General features: G+C 44.4%; 1 protein-coding gene across 3 annotated transcripts in view; it reads left to right on the top strand.

The window, feature by feature from the left end:
• Window positions 1-23820, top strand: part of LOC146797818 (SPARC-related modular calcium-binding protein 1-like) — a 485550-nt gene that overhangs the window by 224288 nt on the left and 237442 nt on the right. For all 3 annotated transcript variants that reach the window (XM_085627669.1, XM_085627670.1, XM_085627673.1), the window contains exons 4-5: window positions 17228-17327; window positions 20679-20729. In XM_085627669.1, coding sequence (XP_085483795.1) covers window positions 17228-17327; window positions 20679-20729 — 151 coding nt within the window. The remainder of the gene's footprint in view (window positions 1-17227; window positions 17328-20678; window positions 20730-23820) is intronic.

A 23820-nucleotide genomic window follows, 5' to 3' on the forward strand; every position in this document is an offset into this window, starting at 1 on the left:
GCACCAACATGTAACGATTTATCACTTGTTTGTGTAATTCACTCCTATTTTGTCCTTTAGGGTGAAGCGAGCATTTCCCCCATCTAAGTTGTAAATGGACCCCATATCTGTACCATGAACTTGATATCTATCCCATTCCACCTCATATTTCTACCATAGGCTGAGTATTTTGCTTCTTTCTAAGAGGTTGTGTTGGTGTTAGTGCTGCGCGACTCTAGCATTTACCGCTTTCTCTTCCATGCGGCAGACTGTTTTCCCCACTCTCTTACAAGGGCCACCTATTTTCCCTCTCTCTGTGAACTGCTTATTTACTTCCTGTCTGAACGGTGAGCTGCTTATTTACTTCCTGTCTACACTGTGAGCTCAGCATCGGAGATTAGCAATATACAAATATTTCTATTCATTTGCAGTTGTTGCTTTCATGGACTAGATTTGCTTGAGTTTATGAAATGAATGTAGACAATAATCACTATTGTGTGACCTGGAGGGTTTTTTGAGTACTGTAGTCAGTCAATCACCTCGCACGCAGACATATCGAGTGATCATATGGAGCAGACACTCACTGCTCAGTGTCCCCATATCCTGACACAGAGGGCCTGCCAGTGACGGGTAACCCTACGCATGGCTCATGCAACACACTCCATTGGATCCACTGTAAAGGTCAGTCATCCTGGCACTGAGTCCCTTCCATCGCAGGGAAACCTAAGCATCCTGTTTATGAGACACGCTACCTCGCCCTGATCCATCTCTTTGCATGGGCACTGCTCTGACTCATGCATGGTAAACTGGTGCCAAGTATTGGCATCACCATTACGAACTGACAGCACTCGAGCCTTCTCCGCTGCACGCCTTGCATACTGGAGACTTGCCCCATAAAGCACAGCCTTCAGTAGTAAATGAGACCATAGGATGTGCAATCAGCTTATAAAAGGCAACTAATCGTGAGACAGCTTTTTATATGGGGGTGTAACTAAACTGTGAATTGTTGTCTCTTGGTGTAGTCCATAATAGAAGCATACTCAAACAAGGTAGCATTACCAGCAGCAAAATCCACCAAAGAGCGTCATATTAGATGAATGCTCCTAGGAAGGCATTAAACCCAATAACCAACTACCGGAAAATGTCGAATCATACAATCCCTTATTTGATTCACACCGGACTATGTAAAAAATGCTAGAAGCACACAAATTTAATCAGCACTTAACAGATACCCAAAAACCTAAACAGCAACTGCAAACAGCATACAAAACTCAGCCCATACCAGAAGGACACACGTGCCATGGACTCTTATTACAGGCAATTTAAATCCATTCAGCACCTGCTAGAAACACTCTGAAATTATTGAACACTTAGCAGACTTGGCCTGTACCCACTCAGAGTGACACACCACACTCAGCAAGCACCTTCTCAGTGCATATCTAACTTCATTACCATTTACGTACAAGCACATTGCAAATGATCAGATCTACCATAAAGAGACACCAAACCTGGTCAGCACCTACAGAAACATACCAAAATATCGCCAGCATCTTCTAAGGCACACCAAACCTGCCCTAAAGATACTAGAAACGTCCTAAAACACACAAACGTCAGCAAGCACCTACTTAAAGCACATATGATTTTGGTAAAATATATCTACAAGTTCACTGCACAGGATCAGACTTACCACTAATAGGCCAAACCTAGCCAGCACCTAACAGAAACACCGCAAATCTGGACAGCACCTTCTAAAAGCACAGCAACCCCCCCCCCCCCCATGATGGTAACAGAGTGACACAGAAAATAACTAGGCTAGCACCTTCCTGAAGCAAACATGATCAAACTTTCATCTACTAGCAGCACACCAAACCCACCAGTATGTACTAAAATACACAAACCCAACTAGACACTCCTAGAATCTCATTATATCCAGCAAGTACATACCAGAAGAAGGCTGAGCTTGACCAGCACAAGGCAGGAGCTACCAGGAGCACATCAAACTTCGCTAGCATCTACCAGGGAAGTACTAAAGCCAGCAAGCCCCTACTAAAAACACATAAAAAACCAAACCAGTACCTACCAGCAACATGCATGACTCAACCAGCACCCACAAGAAACATAGCAAACCGCGCCAGCACATAACAGACACAGGCAAAATACAGTCACAACTTACTAGGATCATGCCTAATTTTGCCAGAAAATAGCAGCAGGGCATTAAGTGACGGGTGTTCGCAGTAATTAATAGCTGACTTTGAAACGGGTATCTTCAGGGGCCCTTTAGTCATGTCCTTAATGTGACAGGCAACTGTAAAAACTCTTGAGGTAGACCCCCCCAGGATATTGCGGCATGGATTAGGAAATTTTGCGGCACAAAATGGAAATCTTTTGGCACACTAATGTGTTTTTGCTACATTTTTCCAGCACCTTATTTTAGTGACATGTGATAGTTATGCCCTAATAACAAGGAAATCTGGAGTAAAAACCGATGGTGTATATTCTTCAATACACAACATCAGAGGGCTCCTTCTCACACTGACGCTATGTTGGGGTACCAGTGTGGGCTATGACCCTGGTAGAGGTGAGCTCTTGAGGTGTAAAATGTTTGGAAGAGATCCTATTTGAGGAGTGGTGTGGGTGTCTAAGTCCATTTTAGTGGAATAAGCAGGAGGGAAAAGGAATGGAGTAAAACTGCTAGCACTACCTACTGGTGGATCTCAAATGTTATTCTTGTCCACAATGGGTGTCGGCATACGGAAGCCTGGAGTATTCTTTGTTGTGCTATTCAATAGTTATGCAAACATTTAGCTTCGGATTGATGGCGGGCTGCGGAGATGATCAATCTGTTCTTCACATTTTCTTTTATTTAAAAGGGATAGTGGACTGAGAAGATGTGACAGCTGGTGGTTACATCTTCTCAGTCCACCATCTTTTGATGATGGTCGGCTGGGGAGATGTGGTGCTACAATTGTCCCTCACCAGCACTCACTTCTAATTATCAGCTTTTTTAAATAATAGAAATCTATAAGCAGAATCCCAATAAATAACCGACCAAAGTGTCATGGGTCAATACATCATTTATAACAACATTTAGGGGCATATGCATGAACAAAAATACCGATCGCAAACGGGCAGATTCGCAGAATCTGCCCCTTTGCGACCGGTATTTTTGCATTTGGGATGCATCAACCCAAATGCAAATTCGCAATTTAAGTAATCGCAAAATTTGCGATTGCTTAAATTGCAAATTAATTTAGGGAATCACAAATTGTGATTCCCCAAATGCAATGCATGATGCAATTTCAAATTGTGAATTCGCAATTAGGGATCGCAAATTATCATCAATATGAACTTGATGGTAATTTGCAAAACCTTTGAAAAATAAAGTTTCGTGCTACACACACACATCTCCTTGGGGCATGTATATGTGCAACATGTGGTAAAATCTCAATTTCAGGGGTGGAACAGGGTGTCCTTTTGGCACCATTGCACCCTTGAAATTGCATGCGCAATTTGCAAGTACCTATTTGCTACTTGCAAATTGCGCATGCAATTCCCATTCATTCCTTTAGGAATGAATGGGTAGTTATTCCTTAATTGCGATTCGCAATTTGCGAGTCTCAATTAAGGAATATGTAGGAATCGCAATTTATTTTGCGATTCCTACACGCATAGCGATTTGCGAGTCCTAAATAGCGATTTCTTGAAATTCACTATTTAGGAGTCGCAAATCCTGACTTTGATGCATGTGGCCCTTAGTGACTTGAAATATTTCATGTTTCTTGGCAGTCCGTAATAAGTGGTTTATTTGTACTTGCACCTTATACACACATAAAGTTACCTGATGACGCCATGCCATTGAGGACGCTGTACTCCAGTTCTGGGATTTCCTTCCAGAAATTGCTGTATTCAGCTGTATTGGTCCAATTGATTCAATTGTATTGTATTGTAATAGCATTTACATAGTGCGTACTACCCCTCACAAGGGATTGAAGAGCGTTATGAGGAGTCGCACACAACTCATGATTTCAAAGTTAGTGATTACTCCAGTTGTTGTTGGTTATTGGGAATAGTCTTATGTTCTCAAGGAAATAATTCCGTGAACTTACTCCAGTTCGATCCGCTACAGGTAACCATGAGTACTGGACCCATTAACCAAATAACAAACTATCTTAATGGAAGAGGGGACATTTGACTGCGATTTCTGTGCGTGGAGAAGGTACGTTAGTCAAGTGACTCCTTTTAATAGGGGTGGAACGTATGACCTGTAGGTAGGTTACATGCACATCTCAGCAGCAGGTGCATTATGCCTGAGCTGCGGCTGCAGCTCAGATTCACAGAGGAAGAAGTTGAGGGACTTTCAGCTGTTCAGGCCACTCCCCATCAAGAGAATGAGGATGTACAGAAGAGCTCTTCTCCTGCCCCACCACTCTGTGGATGAATATAGTAGCCCAGCTTCCAAAGGTCCACAGATCATGACCTTATCCCATGTAGTAAGGTTTCGCTCATCTGCCCTTTAAAGTGGACAGTCGGGCAAAGCTATGTACCTCTGTACACAGAGATTACTGCTTCAAAGTTAGTTGAAACATCAAACCATCTCCTCCTCCAAGAGACAGTAGGGCCAAAAACTGAGGATTAAGCAATCGCATTTTTACAAAACAGCTGCAAACTGCGCATTGATGACAGGAACTGATTAAATAAAGTCAATACATTTGTATACAGGAATAGAAAGCAATACTTTTGCACTTTGTCGTATAGATACTCATTGTCTCCTCCCACAACCGCAGCAGCTGACCGGACACCTGACTAGGGATGGGCAAGCCACTGAAAGCTTGAGCCAGATGCTTGACTCTGGCTCGGCTCGAGGTCCTCTAAAACGAGCTGAGCTTTAACAGGAGGTGATATAGCCAGTGGCTACAGCTGCTGCCTGTGTAAGATGGAGAACCAGGTTTGAATCGCGGCTTTAGCTCAGCATCCTGTGAATCCAGTCTCATGTACTTGTGCCGGAAAGATAGAAAACTGTGTAACCTGGTTTCAGTATGTGGTGAAGCACTCTTATGTCCTTGGGCAATGTTTGCACTATGAACTGCCAAAAATACAATGTGGATTCTGCCTGTCACCCACACTCTAATCTCATCCTCCAAGACTTAAAGACTAAGCATACTGATGTCTGGAAGAGATACCCATCTAGTGGCTGGTTTGCACAGTATGATCCTGGAAAATGGGGGATCAATCCCAACTTCCCTGCTTGTCCAAATTGTGTGACATTAGGTGAAAACTCACGGGCTCTTTAAGCCAGTATTGCTCTCCGTTTATTTGTTGGCTCGCCAACCTCTACAGCTGGCCTTCCCCAGACGGGTCCTCCTTCATTTGGTTTGACAGGTCAAAGAGCGGGCAGAGGGATGGATAAATTGAGAAGCAGTAAAAATAAGATACAATATAGCAAAGCTCGCTACTGGTGAAAAGCATGTGCTCCTCTTAAAGCAACGCTGAATGACAATACTGCTAAAAGCCTGGTTTCCTTGATCTAAACACTTCCCAAAGAAGCTCCAGTATTAGGGAGGAAGAGGAGGCAGAGCAGAAGAAGGCCAAGTAACATTGTTTAGATCATGGCTTGGGAGGGTAGGGAAGCAGCAAAAAGACATGCTGTTCTGCTGCCTTTACATCAAGCAGAGTGTTCCTGTATTTGAAGCCCCCAGGCAGCATGCATCCAGTGCTTAATTTGTGCTGATTGTTTCCGGTGTTCGGCACGAGCACTTAATTGTTAACACTGGCACCTATGACAGTCTGCCACATGGCGGTGCTGTTTGAGTAACTTAGAGATGAGCAGAACAACAATTGTTCATTCATTCAATATACTTTAAAAATGATTAATAACTGCCCCAGGCCCTTTTTATAGCTTTGGGGTCCTGGAATAGTCTGAAATATTTCATTTGTAGTAGAAGTGTGATGGTTAGTAGTTGTGCTGGTACTATTATTGGCAGCGCTGGCAGTGGCAATTGGTGTTGCAATCTGCAGAGGCCTCCTGACAAGGCCCCGGCACTTATTTATTTTTACAAATTAAGCACTGCCTGCAATAAAACAATAAATACTTCAAGATAGTAACACTTTTGTGTTTTATTGCGGCACTCGGGCATAATATTCCAGGCATCGCACACCTTGGCAAATTTTGCGGCAAATATGCAATTTACGAAATTGCTAAAAAATGGGGGTCTGTTGAGGTAATCCATATCCATGTCATTGATGCAGTCCCTATTTGCATTTCACATCTACTTGATTTAATATTTCTTAAGAGTGTTTGATTTTTCCAGATCTGTTCAAATAGGTTTTTTCATACTACACTGGCCTCTTCTATAGTGCATACTGTTAACAGAGTGGCCTGCAGGTGTCCGCGTGAGTTCATGTTTTTGTGGGTAGGTGTTCACACCTCTGGGAAACGATTCCTACTTGAGCTTCTTTGCCCAGACCCTTTTTTGAAACCACCACTTCCTTTTCATTCCACTCAAAGCAGTGCCGAGCACACGTGCATTGTACCTAGAAAGAAGCTACTAGAAACACGTCAAAGCCAATAAGAGCCCACCAATAACAGTAAATGAAATTAGCAGCTATCAGAATAACAGTAATCTTTCAGCACCGACAATAAACCCACTAAATACGGAAAGGCGCTTCTAGGAGCTGATCGCATCTGTCCAAACAAGATGTACTGATTTATTATCAGTGCATAACAACTGGAACCAATGTCCAGCACAAAGTAAAGAAAAGTAATTGCTTAAGTAAGTAAAAAAATGTTTCAGGTGGGGGGCTGGATGTGTACTCAAAGAGAAATACGTGGAAATGCCAGTAGAAGGCGATGTAAGATGGGAACAAATATATGGCCCTTTTTAGGGTTGAGCCCCTGAGAACATGCACTAGTGCAAGCCAATCCAGTCCACCCCACTGCAATCCAATCTACTTCACTCCAGTCTACCCCCCGCCCCATACCAATCCAATACACCTCTCTCCAGTTCACACCACTCCAATTCACCCCACCCAACTCCATTCCACAACACTCCACTCCAACCCACTCCAGTCCACCCCACCCACCCAAATCCAATCCACCTCACTCCAATCTAATCCACCCTGACAATCCACCGACTCCCTTGCATTCCTTTCCTCCCCTCTCTACTGCAATCCACCCCACTCTACCCAATCCACCCACCCTAGTTCAGTCCAGCCCACTCACACCAATCCATCCAGCCCACCACACTCCAATCCAATCCACCCACCTCCAGTCCAACCCACCCCACTCCTGGTCCACCCCACTCCAGTTAAATCCACCCCCTCCAGTCCAGTCTAATCCAACTCCCTCCACTCCACTTGAATTCAACCCACTAAAAACCTCCATACTCTAATATAATCCACCCCACCCCAGACTAATCTAATCCACCCCAATCCACCTCATCCCATTTTAATCCACCCACTCCAATCCAGTCCACCCTATCCAGTCCACCCACTGCAATGTACCCCACTCCACTCAATCCAACCCACTCTACCCCAATCCAGTCCATCTCAATCTACTCCAATCCAATCCACCCACTACATCAAACCACTCCAACCCACTCCAGCCTTTTCCACCCCACTCTACTCTATGCCACTCCACCCTATGCCACTACAATCTACCTTATTACACTCTACGGCACTCTCTGCCGCTGAACTCTACTCCCCTTTACTCCGCTCTACTCTATTCTACTCCCCCTTCCGCCACTCTGCAACACTCTACTCCAACAAATCCAGTCTACGACACTCTACACCCCCCTCGCGACTCTAGGACATTCAGCACCACTAACTTTTAGCCATGCAGAACAGCAACCACATTGGTGTCCAACATGACAAAAACACATTGTGTTTGACATGACCTGGTGGCTGTTTCAGCAAAACTATCACTGCTTAATGTAGCAGGAGATTGCCAAGAAAAAAGAAGGAAACAAACCTTTTTTTCCAGCAGAATAAATTGACCTTTGCTTTTCAAAGAAAATATTTAGAGAGACAATTTGTGTCAAAAATAACATGTTTGGTTGTTGGTATATAATACTGGCATTCTCAAGGTAATTGGAAGTCTCCAGTTTACGTGGTAAAGTATGTCCGGTGAGCTTCTTATACTGAAGGTGATTGTTAACCAATAAAAGATAGTGATACATTGACTTGTCTGAAAGCACGACATGTTCTCATTCCTCTCGCCCTTTAATGCAAGATGAGGGTGCCCTTGAGTCTTAACAAAGCTCCAAGCGTCAAATTTGACAAAAGACAGTAGCAACACAAAGACAGGAAATTAATTCCCCTGCAGGATGCTGTCTATTATTTCAAATTAACAGTGACAAGACAAATATATATGTCTCATTATATTTCTTTCCAGGAAGTCGGTAGTGTAATGAATTTGTACAATTGTGATATATATTAGTTTTAACATATTTTGTATGCATTTTAAAATTAAATTGTTCATTTGTATATTTTTAATGTATCATTGTGGTATTGTCAATTAAATATCTTTATAAGTGCTTTAGCATCCTGAGTGGAACATTAACTGGACATAGTGTGATAAATGGTGAATGCTTGTTGTGAATACGTGTGTGGATACTATGTAGAGCATTTTTAAAGGGAACATTTATTTGTAACTTTTCGGTTTATTGGTGCTCTGTCCCTTTGGAACTCACGAGCCCCTCTGCTTGTTTTTCAAGACCCTATGGCATGCACCAAGGACAATGAAAGATGTCAGACTGCAATATCATGTCTGAAACCTGACGTCAAGGTTCAACATCAAGTAAAGAACCTATTATAAAGCCTGTGACATCACTCAAGACATCAGGCTGTGACAGCCCTCCATGAAACTGGTAGCAGACGGTGGCCTCACTCCAAAATCCTGATGTCGACTTGTGCTTTCACATTATGAGCCATATATCATCAACCTTAAGCCAGTTATCACCAATAACTTGACATAATCCTGTGAAATCAGACTTTGAGCTCATGTGAGAAATTTGAAAGACTTTGATATCACAATAAGAATCAGATCTGACATCACTATAGGAAACTGGTGCTAGACTGTGACTAGGCACCTGGAGTGGCGCGACCTATAAGTAAACCCTGGTTCATGCACGAGTTGGAATTATGAGTTTGCAGGTATTTAACGCATCCAATAATTATTGGATGCGTTAAATACCTCAAGTTTCATTAAATTTCGGCAGGACCAGCCTGTCGAAATTTAACAGAGGAAACATGTGTGGTATTTACTGTACCATGCGGTTTTGGTGTGTTAAACACCAAAATCACCAAGTTATTCCCCACAAGCTCATAATAGATGCTATTTATCAAATATATAGCAAAATAGCACCTGTCCTTTATTCAGGGCCTTAGTGTTTTCACTGCCTCTTTAATGGCATCCCATGCTTCATAAGTTACAATTTGCATATGATGGGAAAGGCAACACAGTGGCTCCGATGGCTTTGTCGTCTGCACTCCATGTGCAATGGTTGAGGAGTAGCAAATGTCCTCTTTGCATCAAAGCAAGGGCAGCTGAAGAAGCCGGGGCAATTGCTGCTACCCTGTGGTGTACTTGTCAGATCGTAATAGAAAATATATTTGTTTAAAACATGACCAGGGCGCTTCATTTTAAATCCTTTCTAGCAGCTGACAATTGAAGTAAGGCAGACTGGCAAAGGACATGGTCAGACAGCCTGAACCAGCAGTGAGCTAACAGGGATCACCTGGTTTCTTCAAGGCTCTAGGGGTAACCTTGTGGGTATGAGGGCTCAGCATATGACAAGTCTAGCACACGCTGCTGTCTCATTATTCAAAGAATGTCAAATAAAATGTTGTTGGGGAGATGTGCAGGTATTTGAAAAGCTTAAAGGTAGCACTTCAGAAATTACTATTAAAGCAGTAGTTGATCACATCAAAAACCAGTGGGAAGGCTTTGAAACTTGTCATCAAGCTCTGATACAATTACCTGTTGGGTTCTGCAAGGATCAATCCTTGCTCCAACTTTGTTCATGGAACTATTGAGTGACTCAATGGAGAATTGTGGTGTCGCAATTCATCAATGTGCTGAGGCAACTTAAATCTATTTCAAAAACACAAGTATTAGCAAAGTCAATATGTCTCGCCTACGTGAGAGCTGCTGGCTTTGTCAATGTGTGTTTTTAGCCATGTTGCGCAGCAGCACAGCTGCTGTGTAGCATGGCTGAAGGTAAAAAAAAGTGCTATGACACGGATACTGACAAAGCCAGTAGCTCTTAAGTAGGAAAGACCTATTGGGTTTGCCAAGCTCTTTTGGGGGGCTATTGAGCTTGCAAGCAACAACATAGCAGGAGGGAAGCGAGGCAGGAGGGGGCAAGTGCATAGCCATCAAAGCTAGGTTTGTTGTCACACATTAGGCTATGCCAAAAACTGGTAACAACTTAGGGGCAGATTTATGAGCCCCTTGCGCCACTTTTGCGTCACTTTTAACATGGGAAAAGTGACGCAAAAGTGGCGCAAGGGGCTCATATATCTGCCCCTTAATTCTAAGTGGTCTGTCAGCCTCAAAATCAAATTTATAGGAAAGCTGTCTTCTATGCTCAGAGAATAGCTATTAAAAGTAAATGCCCAGCTTTTTTATATGGTGCTTTTTTCTAGTGTAATGGTCATCCTCTTTCTGAGCACACTCTAATTTTAGAAGGGCAGGGGATGAAAACACAGACATTGACAGCGTTTTGCCCAAAATTTGGTAACATAGCTCTCTAAAGTTATAGAGATTCTAAAAAATGTGATTGTTATAGAACGAGTAAGTGCAGCAAGAGAGCAAAAAACCTTAAAGGAGCAGCGTGTATTGGTGGGAAGGAAGGAGGTTGATGAAATGGTAAAAATGCTAAATGTTTTGTGAAAATATGATTCAGTGGTGCATTATAATGCGATTTTGTTACAGATATGGATACATTGGGCCTTATTACAACTTTGGTGGTCCTCTAGCGGCACCAACACCGCGCAATCTGCTAGGGGACCGCCAAAGCGGTGGTGCGCCCGCCACCGGATTACGAGTTTAATACTGGTCCTGCAGACGTTTCTGCGGCTGTCTCACCGTGCTGGGTTGTTAGGCTCAAAGAACAGTCTAACATGCAGCCTTCTGTGGTGACAGCGCCTGCAGCATGTTCCTGCATGGTGTGGCATGCATGCCACACTGGGCAGGAACAGGGGTGCAATTCTGCGGGGGCACAACATGTGCCCTCCTGCATGCACCCCCAGGCTTAGGAGCGGCATGGGGGCCCTGTTAGGGCCCCCTTTGTTACCTCCCTGCCACCCTTTTCATGGTGGGCTCACCGCCATGCAAGGGGTGGCGGACAGGCAACTCGGAATATGCTCGGTGATGCCGCAGCAGCACTGCCAGCATATTGCAGCTCCCTGACCGCTGCGCGAATGCTGCGAGATCCTAGAGACACCGCATCCCCTTCATAATCTGTGCACTCACCTACATACCTGTAGAACCTGGAAACTTGTAATTAGCCCTTTTATGCGCTTACTTCTGCCCTTGACTCAGGTAATTCACCTTCTGATCATGACCTCATCATCCCCATCCTACCTCGACCCAGTAGTAATCACAAATGTTACATTCTCTTCTTACACTCCCTCACACTGTACCTATTAATGTTAGCCTATTGGCCAGTGACTTCACCTCCAGTTTCTCCTCCATAAACACTCAGATTAGAACACACCAATGCCTCTATACCCCTAAACTCATCTCCTGCTCGCTTTGCTAAACTAGCACCCTTTCTTCACGACTCCAGCGAAACATTTCCCATATCCTGATCGGCTAACCTCTCTTGTGCGGCCCTGATACATTTTCTCTTTTTTTTTTAAACTTTATTTTTTATTTTATTAATTGGAAAACGAAACATACCGTTGGGAAAAGGAGTCATTAATGCATGGAGTATGCTCAAGTGCGGGCAGCAAGTTATAGCTATGGGCAGAAGGTGTTGTAGCAGACTTCCCAATGAGAAACACATATTTACAGCAACATCACATGTATGCAAATGCATGGGTCAATTCCAGTACAATCGGAACAATCAGGAGTGGCTAGGCATCACATTTATTAATTACTTGGTTCTGTCCTGCCGTGCGAAAGGTCTATTCTCCCCTCGTCTGCGTCCAGGTCCAGATTATAATATTCTATCCACGGTGTCCAAATTGTCCGAGATTTATGCGGGCAACCCCTCGCCTTGTAAATCACTTTCTCCGATACCATATATAGATCCATATTGGATCTCCATTCTGCGAGTGTGGGAAGTCATTGGACCCCCCAGTACGTAGCTATGTCTCTTTTGGCTACTACGAATCCTAGATTAGCCAGCATGTGTCATGGCAGGTCGAAGTCTGTGGGGATACCCTGTAGCAGAAATTTCGCATCTAACCCTAGTTGAGCTCCCAGGATATTGTTTAATTCCCCCAGTATCATGTGCCAGTCAATTTGGATGTGTCTGCACTCCCAGACAGTGTGTATGTACGTGCCGCGCTCCAAATGGCATCTAAAACAAGTGGGATCCTCAGCCCTCCCAATAGTGTGTAGGCGTGCCCTGTCAAAATAAAATCTATGAAGGATGTTATATTGTATAAGTCGTAGCCTCAGTCTAATCGCTGCTTCGCGCGGGTGCATAAGGGCCGCTTACCAATCTATGTCTTCCAGTGGGTGGGTGGTTAGTTTCCATTAGGCACGCAGCGGACAAGGTTGTCAGGTATATTGTTAATTTGTGTCTTGTATGTCAGGGATATCGCCAGGATCGGGATCTCTTCCTGTAGGAGCCTACCCTCTAGCGGAGCATATCCCGGCAACGTCACAGCGTCCAACCCATCAGCGTGCCAAGTGTGTTTAAGTCTAAGGTAGGAATAGGCTTGGGAGCTTTGAAGTTGATATTTAGACTGAAGGGAGGAAAATTAGGCTAGAGAGCCCCTCTCCAACAGGTCTTAGAAACCCCTATGAGGTCCCATTTCTTAAAACCCCTCAATTTTCTGATCTCAGTCAATCTACTGCTCCCCCACAGGGGGGGGTCTCTCGTGTAGGTTTCCCCTCCCATTTCATCTGCCTTCCCGCACTCTTCCAGGCCGTTAGTACGCGTTGGGTAGCTGGGAGGAAACGAGTACCTCCAGCACCCCCGTATATGTAGTGCAATTGGGTGTGTTGTCGGAATTGCAGTCTTTCCAGTCTATAGGTAGGGTGATCACCTGGTGCGTGGTTCCATTCGTTAATGACAATGAGGTGGGCCGCTCTATCGTATGCTCTGATATCTGGTACGGCCAAACCTCCTTTATATGGGTTGCGCTGCAACGTTCGCAATGCTATGCGTGGGTGGGCTCCGTCCCAGAGAAGGAGACGTAGTTCACTGTCATTGGAAGTAAAAATAGTGTCGGGTAATTTGTGGTATGTATTTTGCTAAATATAAAGGAGTTGAGGGAGTGTTACCATCTTATACATGGCGGCCCTCCCCATGATGGTCAGAGGGAGTTTCCTCCACATCTTCACATCCGCCTGAAAGTTCAGTAACACTCGTCTAATATTGCGTTCCAGTCGGCCACGGGGTCGGTGGTGATGTAGAGCCCCAGATAGATAAACCCCTCCATAGAGAGCCGCAAACAGCTCGGGTAGGAGCGAAGCTCCATTTCTCCACTCAACGGATAGAGGGTGGATTTATTCCAGTTAATCCTATAGCCCGCATGGCTGCCATATTCATCAGAGATTTATAATATTCGGGGGAGTGTCTCGACCGGTTGTGTGACATAAAGCAAAATATCGTCTGCATATAATGATGTGCGTTCCTCTTCTAAAAGATGCGACTCGTCTAGGAAGCCGCCCAGTCTCTGTCGGGTTCTAACCACACAGGCCAGCAGTTCTAGGATGAGGGCAAACAGTAGAGGGGATAATGGGCACCCCTGTCTGGTGCCGCATTGTATCGGCCAGCTTGCAGAGAGAACTCCATCCACTCGAACCCTTGCTTCAGGTGTGTTATATAACAGTGCCAGCCATTCTAGAAAGACCGGGCCAAAGCCCATTTTTTCCAGGCTGCACCACATGAAGGGCCAATGAATCGTGTCAAACGCTTTCTCGGTGTGTCAAGCGAGAGAAGCAGATGGGGGCTATCTTGACTCTGTACCGTGTCCATCCAATTAGCTAGACGGCATAGATTAAAACGCGTGGCACATTTTGGCATAAAGCCTGATTGATCCCTGTGTATCAGAGGGAGAATTACAGTCAGGAGACGTCTCGCAAGGATTGTGGCCAAAATCTTTGTTTCAATTTTAAGAAGTGGCATGGGGTGGTATGACCCACAATCATCTGGGGGTTTCCCGGTCTTAGGGATGACCACCACCGTGGCCAGACGGAGGTCCCGTGGCAGGATCCCCTGTGGGCCCTGATACATTTTCCTTCCAAATTATCATACTCCTAACCCTCTCTTACAGGGTGTTGTTTAAATGCCCAAACTGTTCAATCCATTTTTACTCTCTAGCACTTTTATCCATTACTTTGTTCTTTGTTGGGGGTGGGTGGTACTACCCAGCTGAAAAAGCAATGGCTGACCTTTTTCCCCCGCTTTCCAACTGTTGGCCTATCTGTTAACTTTTTCCTTTAAAAATATCTTACCTCCTGAATTTCAAAGGATCTAGGGTCTTAGGATCTAGGATACAGAAGCAGGCAGTAATGGGACAGCTGCTGAAATACTTGTTATTGTATCACCTGCCTGTTTTATGCCCTGTGTAATCTAGAGTGCAGGGGGTGGTAGTTTACTGTCAGCAGCTCCACTCTTAGGAAAACCCTCTCAGGGGACCCAAAGCTGGTGGGAATATCGTTGGAGGGCTACTCTGTTTTTTAGTGCCCTACCCCCATTGATCCCAGACCAGCGTGTTTTGGTTGGGAACAGAGAAGAAAATTCCACGCATGTCCACCATGGACTGAGAGGAAAATGCAAGAAATCTGCACTACATTATATTTATTTAAAGGCATATGTGAGCTTTGGGAATGTGTGTGTCAGAAATGATATGCCCAGCAGACTTCTGGTTGCAATATAGTATTTGGAAGGAAAGATGGCATGTAGAAAGCTATTACAGCACATCATTCACAGACTCATTTCTAAAAGCTTGCTTTCATCTAGTTTTGCTCTTTTGCCAGAGCCCATGATGCAAAATCTATGTGAATCCCCTTCTCTCCTAATCCATAGTTTCAGTGGATCCCTCATCTCCAAGGTTCTTCATATATGGTCTCAGTGGTGCCATTGTTACCAACATCCCTCAGCTGCAAGTACTTGGCTCTTTAAAGATTTTTGTATCCAAAGCTTTTGTATCGAGGATGCATATATCGGATCTCATCTGCCCCAGATTCCTGAAGGAGAAACAAATCAGCAGTCAGCCCAGCACGTGATCTCCAGTATGGCTTCCTCACTGCTCCACGTAGGTGCCTATTCTTATAGTGTTCTCCCCTCTCATAAGCCCCTGGCTGTATCCTTTCTCCTTTTTTAATCTATCAGTGGCGGCTCCTCCGCTATGCTGGAGGAGCGTCGCCCCATTGCTTTTAAGCAGTGCGAAGTAGAAACATAAAATGATAATAACTTTTATGCTTGTGCTGCTTTTCGGGTGGGCTGGTGGGCTGGGCTTCTCTGCTCAGTGAGAGTCCAGGTGAGGCCCGAATGCCTGGTCCGAAACGCGTCGACCCCACAGATTCGAGGTGTCAGACGGAACATGAACACCAATAAGGAAATTGGTTACACACATTTCGGAATTTTTAGAGGGTTGACTTTTCCCCTATTTTGTGTATGGGACTAACTCATGGTTAAATTGCTCAAAAATATGCAGAAATCCTTTGTTTGAAGAGTGGGTAGGAAGGAATAAGAAACGATTTGTTCAAATATTGATGTTGTTGTTTTGTGACTTTGTGTCTTACATGTTGACTAAATGGATAATGAATTAAAGAATTCTTAAAAAGAGATTGAAACCTCTTCCAATTCTATTTGGTAGTGGTATGTAACTTAATAATTAGCTTCATTAATAGTTGGGATTTTGTTTCCTGTAAGTAGGAACCAATTTATGTAGTACCTACTGAAAGCTTCGTATCGATTTCTCCACATCACCCCCTTGGATTCTATTTGATGTTCTTAGCCCAGATGTTTGAGGAGGATTAGGGCAAACCCCTTAGCTTTGTTACTGCTCCCGGAGCAGGGCAGGGGAGGAGTGGGTTGCCCTCACTTAAAGTCCACATGACTGTTTGGCCGACCCTCTTGGGTCACCCAAAACAATCACGTGCACTTTCCCTGTTCTCCATGCAGGCTGCATTCCATCCTGCATGGAGAACATACCCAGGCCCTCATTCCCTGGCTGAGCGTTGACCCATGACTCTCAGACCAATCGTAACGCTGCATTGCAGCGCTGTGATTGGTCAGGGGAGCCTGGGTGCTTACCAATCACAATGCTGCATTGCAGCGTTGTGATTGCTCAGTGGGGCCTGGCTTTGCTTCCTGTTCCTCAAGTTCGACGAGGAGAACAGGGGCAGAGATGCAGGACCCTGCATTTTGGTGTGCTTTATATAGGAGTAGTTAATGTGGGAACTTCTTCCTTTCACGCTCTTAGTTCCCCCCCAAAAAAACCTCATGTGCCTTCATGAGCATTTCCCTGTGCAAACCTCAGCTACCTGTCCTTACCCCCCTAAACCACTCGGTACACCATCTAGCTTTAAGTGCCTTGATCTACTGGCAACCCAGCACCTCCACGCTCTCCCAGAGATCTTCAAGCAAAACCCGCCCTTCCAGTATGTGAGGTCATCCTTGAGACCCACCTTTTCAGTCTTGAGTATATGGGAGGTGGATCATCTCAAAAGACAACTCACCCTATTCTTCATTATTGGTGTCCAGAAATTGCGTAGTAGTTATATGGTATGTAACATTGCTGCATTAACTTTCTCCAGAGCAATCTTCTTTTCCATTATCTGTGTTTCCACCCTTACGCTCATCTCATGCACCTTCATGATACTGTTTTAGTGTCTGTGGTCAAAATGTGTATTGCTTCATTAAATACAACCCCAGCTACACAGAATTGCTGCTGTTGGTGCACTGTATCATGATATTTCTGACCTTTCATTTGCGTTACTGCATCCTCTGGTGACCACAGCATTATGAAAATTCATTGCTTTCTCAATGATGTGGCAAGAAATATTGTCAAGTCTGTGTTTGTGTATGTTATACATGATTAAACTTCCTGGTTGTTACAGGTGCAGTGCCATAAGCAGACCGGATACTGTTGGTGCTCCACTGCAGATGGAAAGCCAGTCAGTGGGACATCCGTTGTCAACCAGAACCCCAACTGTACCGGTACAACTAATATCTACTTTATGTCTTCGTACTAAACTCTTGACATTTTCTGCACTAATCTATATTAAACAGAGCTGCTCCCCCCACTAGGCATGCCTCTGCATTGAACAAGGACAAATGGGGCAGATACAGGCCACATCTAGAGGTGGCTATTTGTCTGAATGAGTTTTTGTCCTAGTTTGCACCCTGCTGTAATTTGAGCCAGCCCCTTGATGCCCCCTGCACTTGTGCGCTTAAGAAATCTATTAACATAACATAACAAAGACTTACCAGCCCTTCTTTCCCCGTTTCTGCCTCATCAATTCTTCTCATCAAGTTGCATGAGGAAGCTACAGTCTCTGATATTTTCAAATAAAAAACAACCAAGTCAGTTCACTTTTTCTGCTTCTTTGCTGGAGAACTTTTTAATATTTACTAACTTTCCTCCTACCTTTACTCACGTACTTCAGCAATGTTATTGTACATTTATCTTTAATTTTCTTTTCATACTCATTGGACTTGGCCCTGTCTGCAGGGTCATCCCCAAACTTTTTTTTGCGTTCAGCCCTCTTATTTTTCTGAATTTCGTTTTTGTTGTATTAGGACTCTGCACACTTTACCGCAGCTAACAAATGCTTGTGCTCACTCCCTCAAACATGGTAAAATTGCTTTACACCCGATTGGCACTTATTGTGCCACCCACTTAAGTAGCCCTTTAAAATATGTCCCAGGCCTGACATTGTAGTCTGTGTACAGTTTTAAACTGACAAATTGACTTGATAAAAGAAACCTTTTGCCAAGCCTAAAACTCTGTTTACATATAAGTCACCCCTAGGGTGGGCCCTCAACAGCCTACAGGGCAGGGAGCATTTAATTTAAAAAGGTGTACATTTAAGTTTTACATGTTCTGGTAGTGAAAGCTCACAAATTAGTTTTTCACTACTATGAGGCCTATTTCTCCCATTGAATAACATTAGGTTACCGTATTACATTTAATAAGTGATAACCTTTGCTTGGGAGCAGGTACAAATCTCATGTTTGGTGTCCAAGGAATTGTAATTTTCTTGTCTTAGCCATTTGGTGCCTGCAGCCTGTATCCTGGGTCACATGATTAAGTGTGAGTGGCCATTGGCCTTCGTGTATTCCTCCCAGACAGGCACACTATAAGGGCACTGGGTGTTGGCAGGGTGGAAAATCCAAGCAGGATGGGGAGAGCTGAGCTGTGTACAGACCCACTTGCACTTCAAAGCTGCTGCCACATCCCTCACACAAAGAACTTCACACTAACCTTTTGTGCCCCCAGACATCCTGCGACCAGGGCAGGAAGGCAGTAAATTCGGTAAGGGCGACTCCAGAAGTTTCTTACACTTTAAAGCTGACACCAGGTAAATAATGTGGACCCTCAGACCCTCTCTTCAGTTCACTTTTGGACCTCAGAAGGACTATCAAAGAGAAGCCCTGCTGCCTATGGCCTGCTGTGTACTTTAGCGAACTGCCCTGCTGCACTGAGAGCACTGCCCTGCTGTCTGAAGCTAACCCTGTGTCCTCAGAGGACTGCCCTGCTGTTTGAGACTTGCTTTGTATGTTTGAACCCACGACTTCCAGATTTACTCTAAGGGCTAGTTGGCTGGCCTCCTGATCAGAACCTCAGGGACAGAAAATGCTCCAACCATCTTAAACCAACACCTTTACCCAGTTTGAGTGTGTCCTGACCATCCAAGTGGTTTCCCTCTAGTCTTGGCCCCTTGGAAATGATGTTAAAGGTGCCCAGATAGATCAAATCCAAAACTTAGGTTCTAGAACTTTTTCAGCCAAAATGTGCCTTGAAACTGGTGAGGAGACCAGGACCTACCTGCTCAGCCATCCACCCAAGGTGCATCGCCGGTTGGCGAGACTTTGTGGCTGCTCCTAATACGTGTTTCTCCACAGCAGCAAATCCTGTTCAGCAGTTCCTTGCAGAAGGGGTATCTGTCTTCGAGAAGTCTTTGTCGGCTTCAGCCTGTAGATTTGTCCTACTGGATATTTTTGACTTCCATAAAAGAGACTAAGTCTGAATGTAGAAAACTTCACTGGAACTTCATCCAGCAGCTCCCTGACGTCGACGTCTCCACGGCCACCGGAGGCCTTGCACCGCTGAACTTTACCTTCTCAGACATTTATTTTTTCAAAAATTATTCTAAGTCTAAAGTTAAGCTGAGACCGGGCCCAGTCCACTGCATGTATCTGAATCACGCTTTATTGTGTTTGGCCGTAACTTTCGACTTTGTCCAAGTCTTGCATGACTAGATGTCCGCAGTTAGCGCATTTGATCCTATAGGCACTATTTTTCTCTTTAATCTTTAAAAATTCATAACTCCTATTCTACTGATTGGATTTTTGTTATTTTGGTGTCAAATAATTTATTTACTTTATTTTTCTAGATTGGTGTGGGATTTTTATTGTGTTGTGTTTTCACGTTATTACTGTTCAAATGCCGCTTTCATTCTTTACACATTGCCTGTCAGTCAAGCCTGACTGCTTTTGTGCCAAGCTACCAGAGGGTTAAGCAAAGGTTAATTCAGGGACTTTTTGTGCTTCACCTTGACAAGTATTGTGGCTGTTGCTTGAGGAGGGCTCATACCCCCCCCCCCCCCCCCCCTCAACCAGCAACCCAATTTCTCACAATACTGTTCTACGTCTTCTTCGCGCTCCTGGAAACTATTTGTGTCACATCCTTCCTTCCATTACTTTCGTATTCCTTCCTTGTTTCTTATTTCCTTTTCTCATAAAGTTATTAGTCTATAAAATAATTATTTGTGAATCTAATAGAAACCGTACAAACAAGTGAATGCTATCCTTGTGCGAATTTACTGGGAGTAATTCTGTGTCTAAATATAAAAATAAAATCCCAGTTTTTCATGGAGTACTCTACTGGCATGATTAATAGCAAACAAGACCTTAGTCACGAAATACTCAACTGTTTCTAAAGTTAATGTCACAGTGTTTGCTATAGAAGCCATACATAAACACAAATGCATTTTTCCAATTGGTTGTTAAAACCATTACGTTCAACACACTCAATAGTTTCCAAATTGTTCACACCGATTAAAACTGGTTAAGCCGATCGTTTTTGAGTATAGTTAGACTTTTAATCTAAAGAGTCTCAGATAAGCCTAATATCGCACAACTTCAATGTTTACAGTGTTCAACTGTGCAGATTTGCACATTTCTGATGTCGCTAGCTTCTTTCCTATTTCTTTCTTTTCATCCCTCTATTTTCCTTCTACACTGGACTTTATTTGGCTAGCCCTGTCTTCTTTTCCCTTCCTTTAGTTCCATTTTCTCTTTGCTCTTCCTCACCCTAGTTAATGTATTTGATTATTTTTCACGCAGGCTCTTACTCTGTCAAGCTACCATGGACAGACCCTAATTCATCGAAGAGAGGTAAGTGTATCTTATTTCCTAAATACAGTCACTAGTTATTAACTGGTTGAGTGTGGATGCAGAATTGGTAAATCATGCAGTACATTTGCCTACCAAATTAAATATTGTTTAGTTTCTCTCCCTCTAAAACCATAAATACAGCCTTGTAAGGAAAATCCGGCTTTAAATATGAAACTAATTGTCAAGGGTGTAATATGTGGGATAAAGTACCGCCTACTGTACATTAGAGCAATATTTCAAGTCACCAGGGTGGCTTTTAAAAAACAAAATTCAACAATCGCTTTTCTGTTCCTCATCCTCCCCCTACCCCTGCTCAATTTTTACCTCCCCCACTCCTTTGCTACTCTGCTCCCCCCTCTCCCCCCCCCTTCGCGTTCTTTTTTTACATTTTTTGGGGCATGTGGGGGTCCAGTATTTGCAATTTGCTCCTTGGCTGCTCCTTTCTTAACATTCAAGTTTACACTCGTATTATTTTTTTAATTTAGTCTTCCAAGATAGGCATTTGGTATCATGGAACTGTACTTCACAAATAGTACTCAAAATGGTGTCCACATCATGCCCTTTGGGTATGCATGGGTTGTGTTGCGTGAGCACGTCTATGTCATCATGCTGGGCCACCATAGCCCAACGACACAAATGTGTGGCAGCACATGCAAGCGTATATTCCTTCGCACTTTCTTTTTACCGATGCACCCCAGCATTGAATTTAAAATCTGCGATCAACTGGCTTTGCCAATGCTGGTTTTATTCCCCTGCAGCTTCGGTCTCTCACACATCTTTATTGTTTCTCCTCCCTCATGCCTTGGCAGATTTCATTGTAGAAAAATGGCACTGCTTTGGTATTTTATGTAGTGCATGTGTTCTGTGCAGCTGTATACCACAGCCAGTTATGATAGACAATAAGGAAAGGTGTTGATTGAACTGAAAGACATTTCTCTGGCTCCTGGGGGGGGGGGGAGAGGGGGGGTGTAATGGAGTGTTTCGCACTTTGGTTGCACGGCAGAGACAGTGTAAGAAGTGCTGCACTCCAGCTTCCCTCGCACTATGAAAGCAGCCATTGGTAAGGACTATTGCACAGTTAACTAGTCGCCGTCTATACATTTTTGGAAGCAATTGAGCACATTGTGTCTTTTCTACTATTGTTTTCTGGTGGCAGGTCACAACTGTAATACGAAAATAAAACACAAAGCTCTATAGGGAGATTACAATCTCCCACATAACATATGTGAATTGTTTGGAGCATGGGCAAATTGTACAAAGAAGGTGCTATTATTTAGTAGTACTAGTAGGAAAAATGTAGTTCTTTCATCGGACTCAGACGTGGACATCTAAATCGCGTACCTTTTCTAGATGCCCTGCTCATTAGAAAGCAAAGATCTTGCCTAAAACTGCTCAGTGGAAGGGCTACATTTCAGAAAGTCATGATCCAAAAAGTTGCATTCAATATGGTGGCCATCTGGCTATTGTATTGTGGGTCTCAAAACCCACCTCTAACACTGTTCCTTCCATGCTTACCTCTATTCCTTCCATCAGCACCTCATACAACCAGTCGTGGCTGGCATTAATTGCGGGTGGGGGGGCGGGGGTCGTGCAGGGAGGGTCACCAGGGAGGGAGTTAATTTATTAATAAATAAAAAAACATACCTGTCCGCTGGCCCGGTCCCGACTTTTCTCGGCTCCTGCTCTCCTGCCTCTGGCAGGAACAAGAAGCAGGCAGCCTCCCTCCCCTCCTCATGCCAATCACAACGCTGCAATGGTTCTCCATGGAGAAACGGCAGCGTGCGCATGATTGGTTTGGGCTGCCCCAGAGGGCCGACCAAATGGTCATTGCGCCCTCAGGAGTGGGCACGCCACTCCTCCCCAGCTCGCAGAGCAGTCCCAGAAACTAACCCGCCTGCCTGCAACTAAACATAAAATGGTAAGAATGGTAAGTTATTACCATTTTATGTTTCTGCTTCTCGCACTGCGAGAAAGCAGTGGGGCGATGTTCTGCCGCCTCAGTGAAGGAGCCGCCCCTGCATACAACTTTCATGTTGTGATTCATCTTTATTTGTAACTATTGTTCTGAGTGTCTATTGTAAACATACCTGCAACCTCACTTGTTGACTATGTGCCCTCTGTGCAGTCCTCCACTGCACTATGTACACCCCATAAAAATAAACTAAATCTGGAAGTAGGTGTGAAGTCTCTGGTGGATTGCTGTCTCTACACTCTCCTACAACTGGTATACTAGTTGCTTAGGGTTTTCCTTTGGCCAGTGAGGCACATAACTCCCCCCCTTCACTCGATTTTCCAATCACAAGGATTGGTGTCATCAGTGTACCCACTATGCAAATTCAATTCAGTGGGACACCGACCAAACGCTCCTGCACTACAAGCATATCAGGTCAAAGGCTGTGGCAGTCGGTGACCCTCCAAGTGAAGGAACGCCGAGCCAGTACCAAACCCAGTGGCAGGCACTGTGATAAATGACAATGCCTGTAGACTCACATTCCAAAGCTCGCAATCATGGATTGTTAACAGATTTTATAACAGACTGAGAGCTCCAGAATTAAAGCTGAAGGCAAAGCAAGTTTCTCACAGTGCCTGTCAGTGGGTGAAAAAGGTAAAAATAAAATGAAAAACAAACTAACCTTTTTCGTCTTGATTGCAGTCAGCGTGAATCCTCCTGGAGCCCCAGTCAGCTCCCCGCTCCAAATCCCGACGTTGCTTTCATGCTGCAGATGAGCAGCATGAGAGCAGCGCCAGCATTGGCTGGAGTGGGCTGCCTCGACCCTCCACAAGGCACAGGGGGCATCTGCGTGCTCTCCACCCGGCTGTTTAAGACAGCCAGATGGAGAGGTTTACACTGCGCATGTCATGATGGCCATCGCAAGACAGCCGGCCAAAGAGTCATGCTCATTGTAAACTGGTGGAGTGAGCACCACTCCCCTGCTACCAGTCAGCAGCAGCCCCGCCCCCAAACACTGCTCAGGTTGGGAACAGTGAAAAATAAAATGGCAATTCATTTTATTACCATTTTATTTTTTAATTTTGCTGCACTAGCAGCAGTGGGGTGACACTCCTCTGCCTAAGGGTGGAGCCACTGCTG

Source organism: Triturus cristatus, chromosome 9, assembly GCF_964204655.1.
Source record: "Triturus cristatus chromosome 9, aTriCri1.1, whole genome shotgun sequence".
In the NCBI taxonomy this organism is placed as follows: Eukaryota; Metazoa; Chordata; class Amphibia; order Caudata; family Salamandridae; genus Triturus; species Triturus cristatus.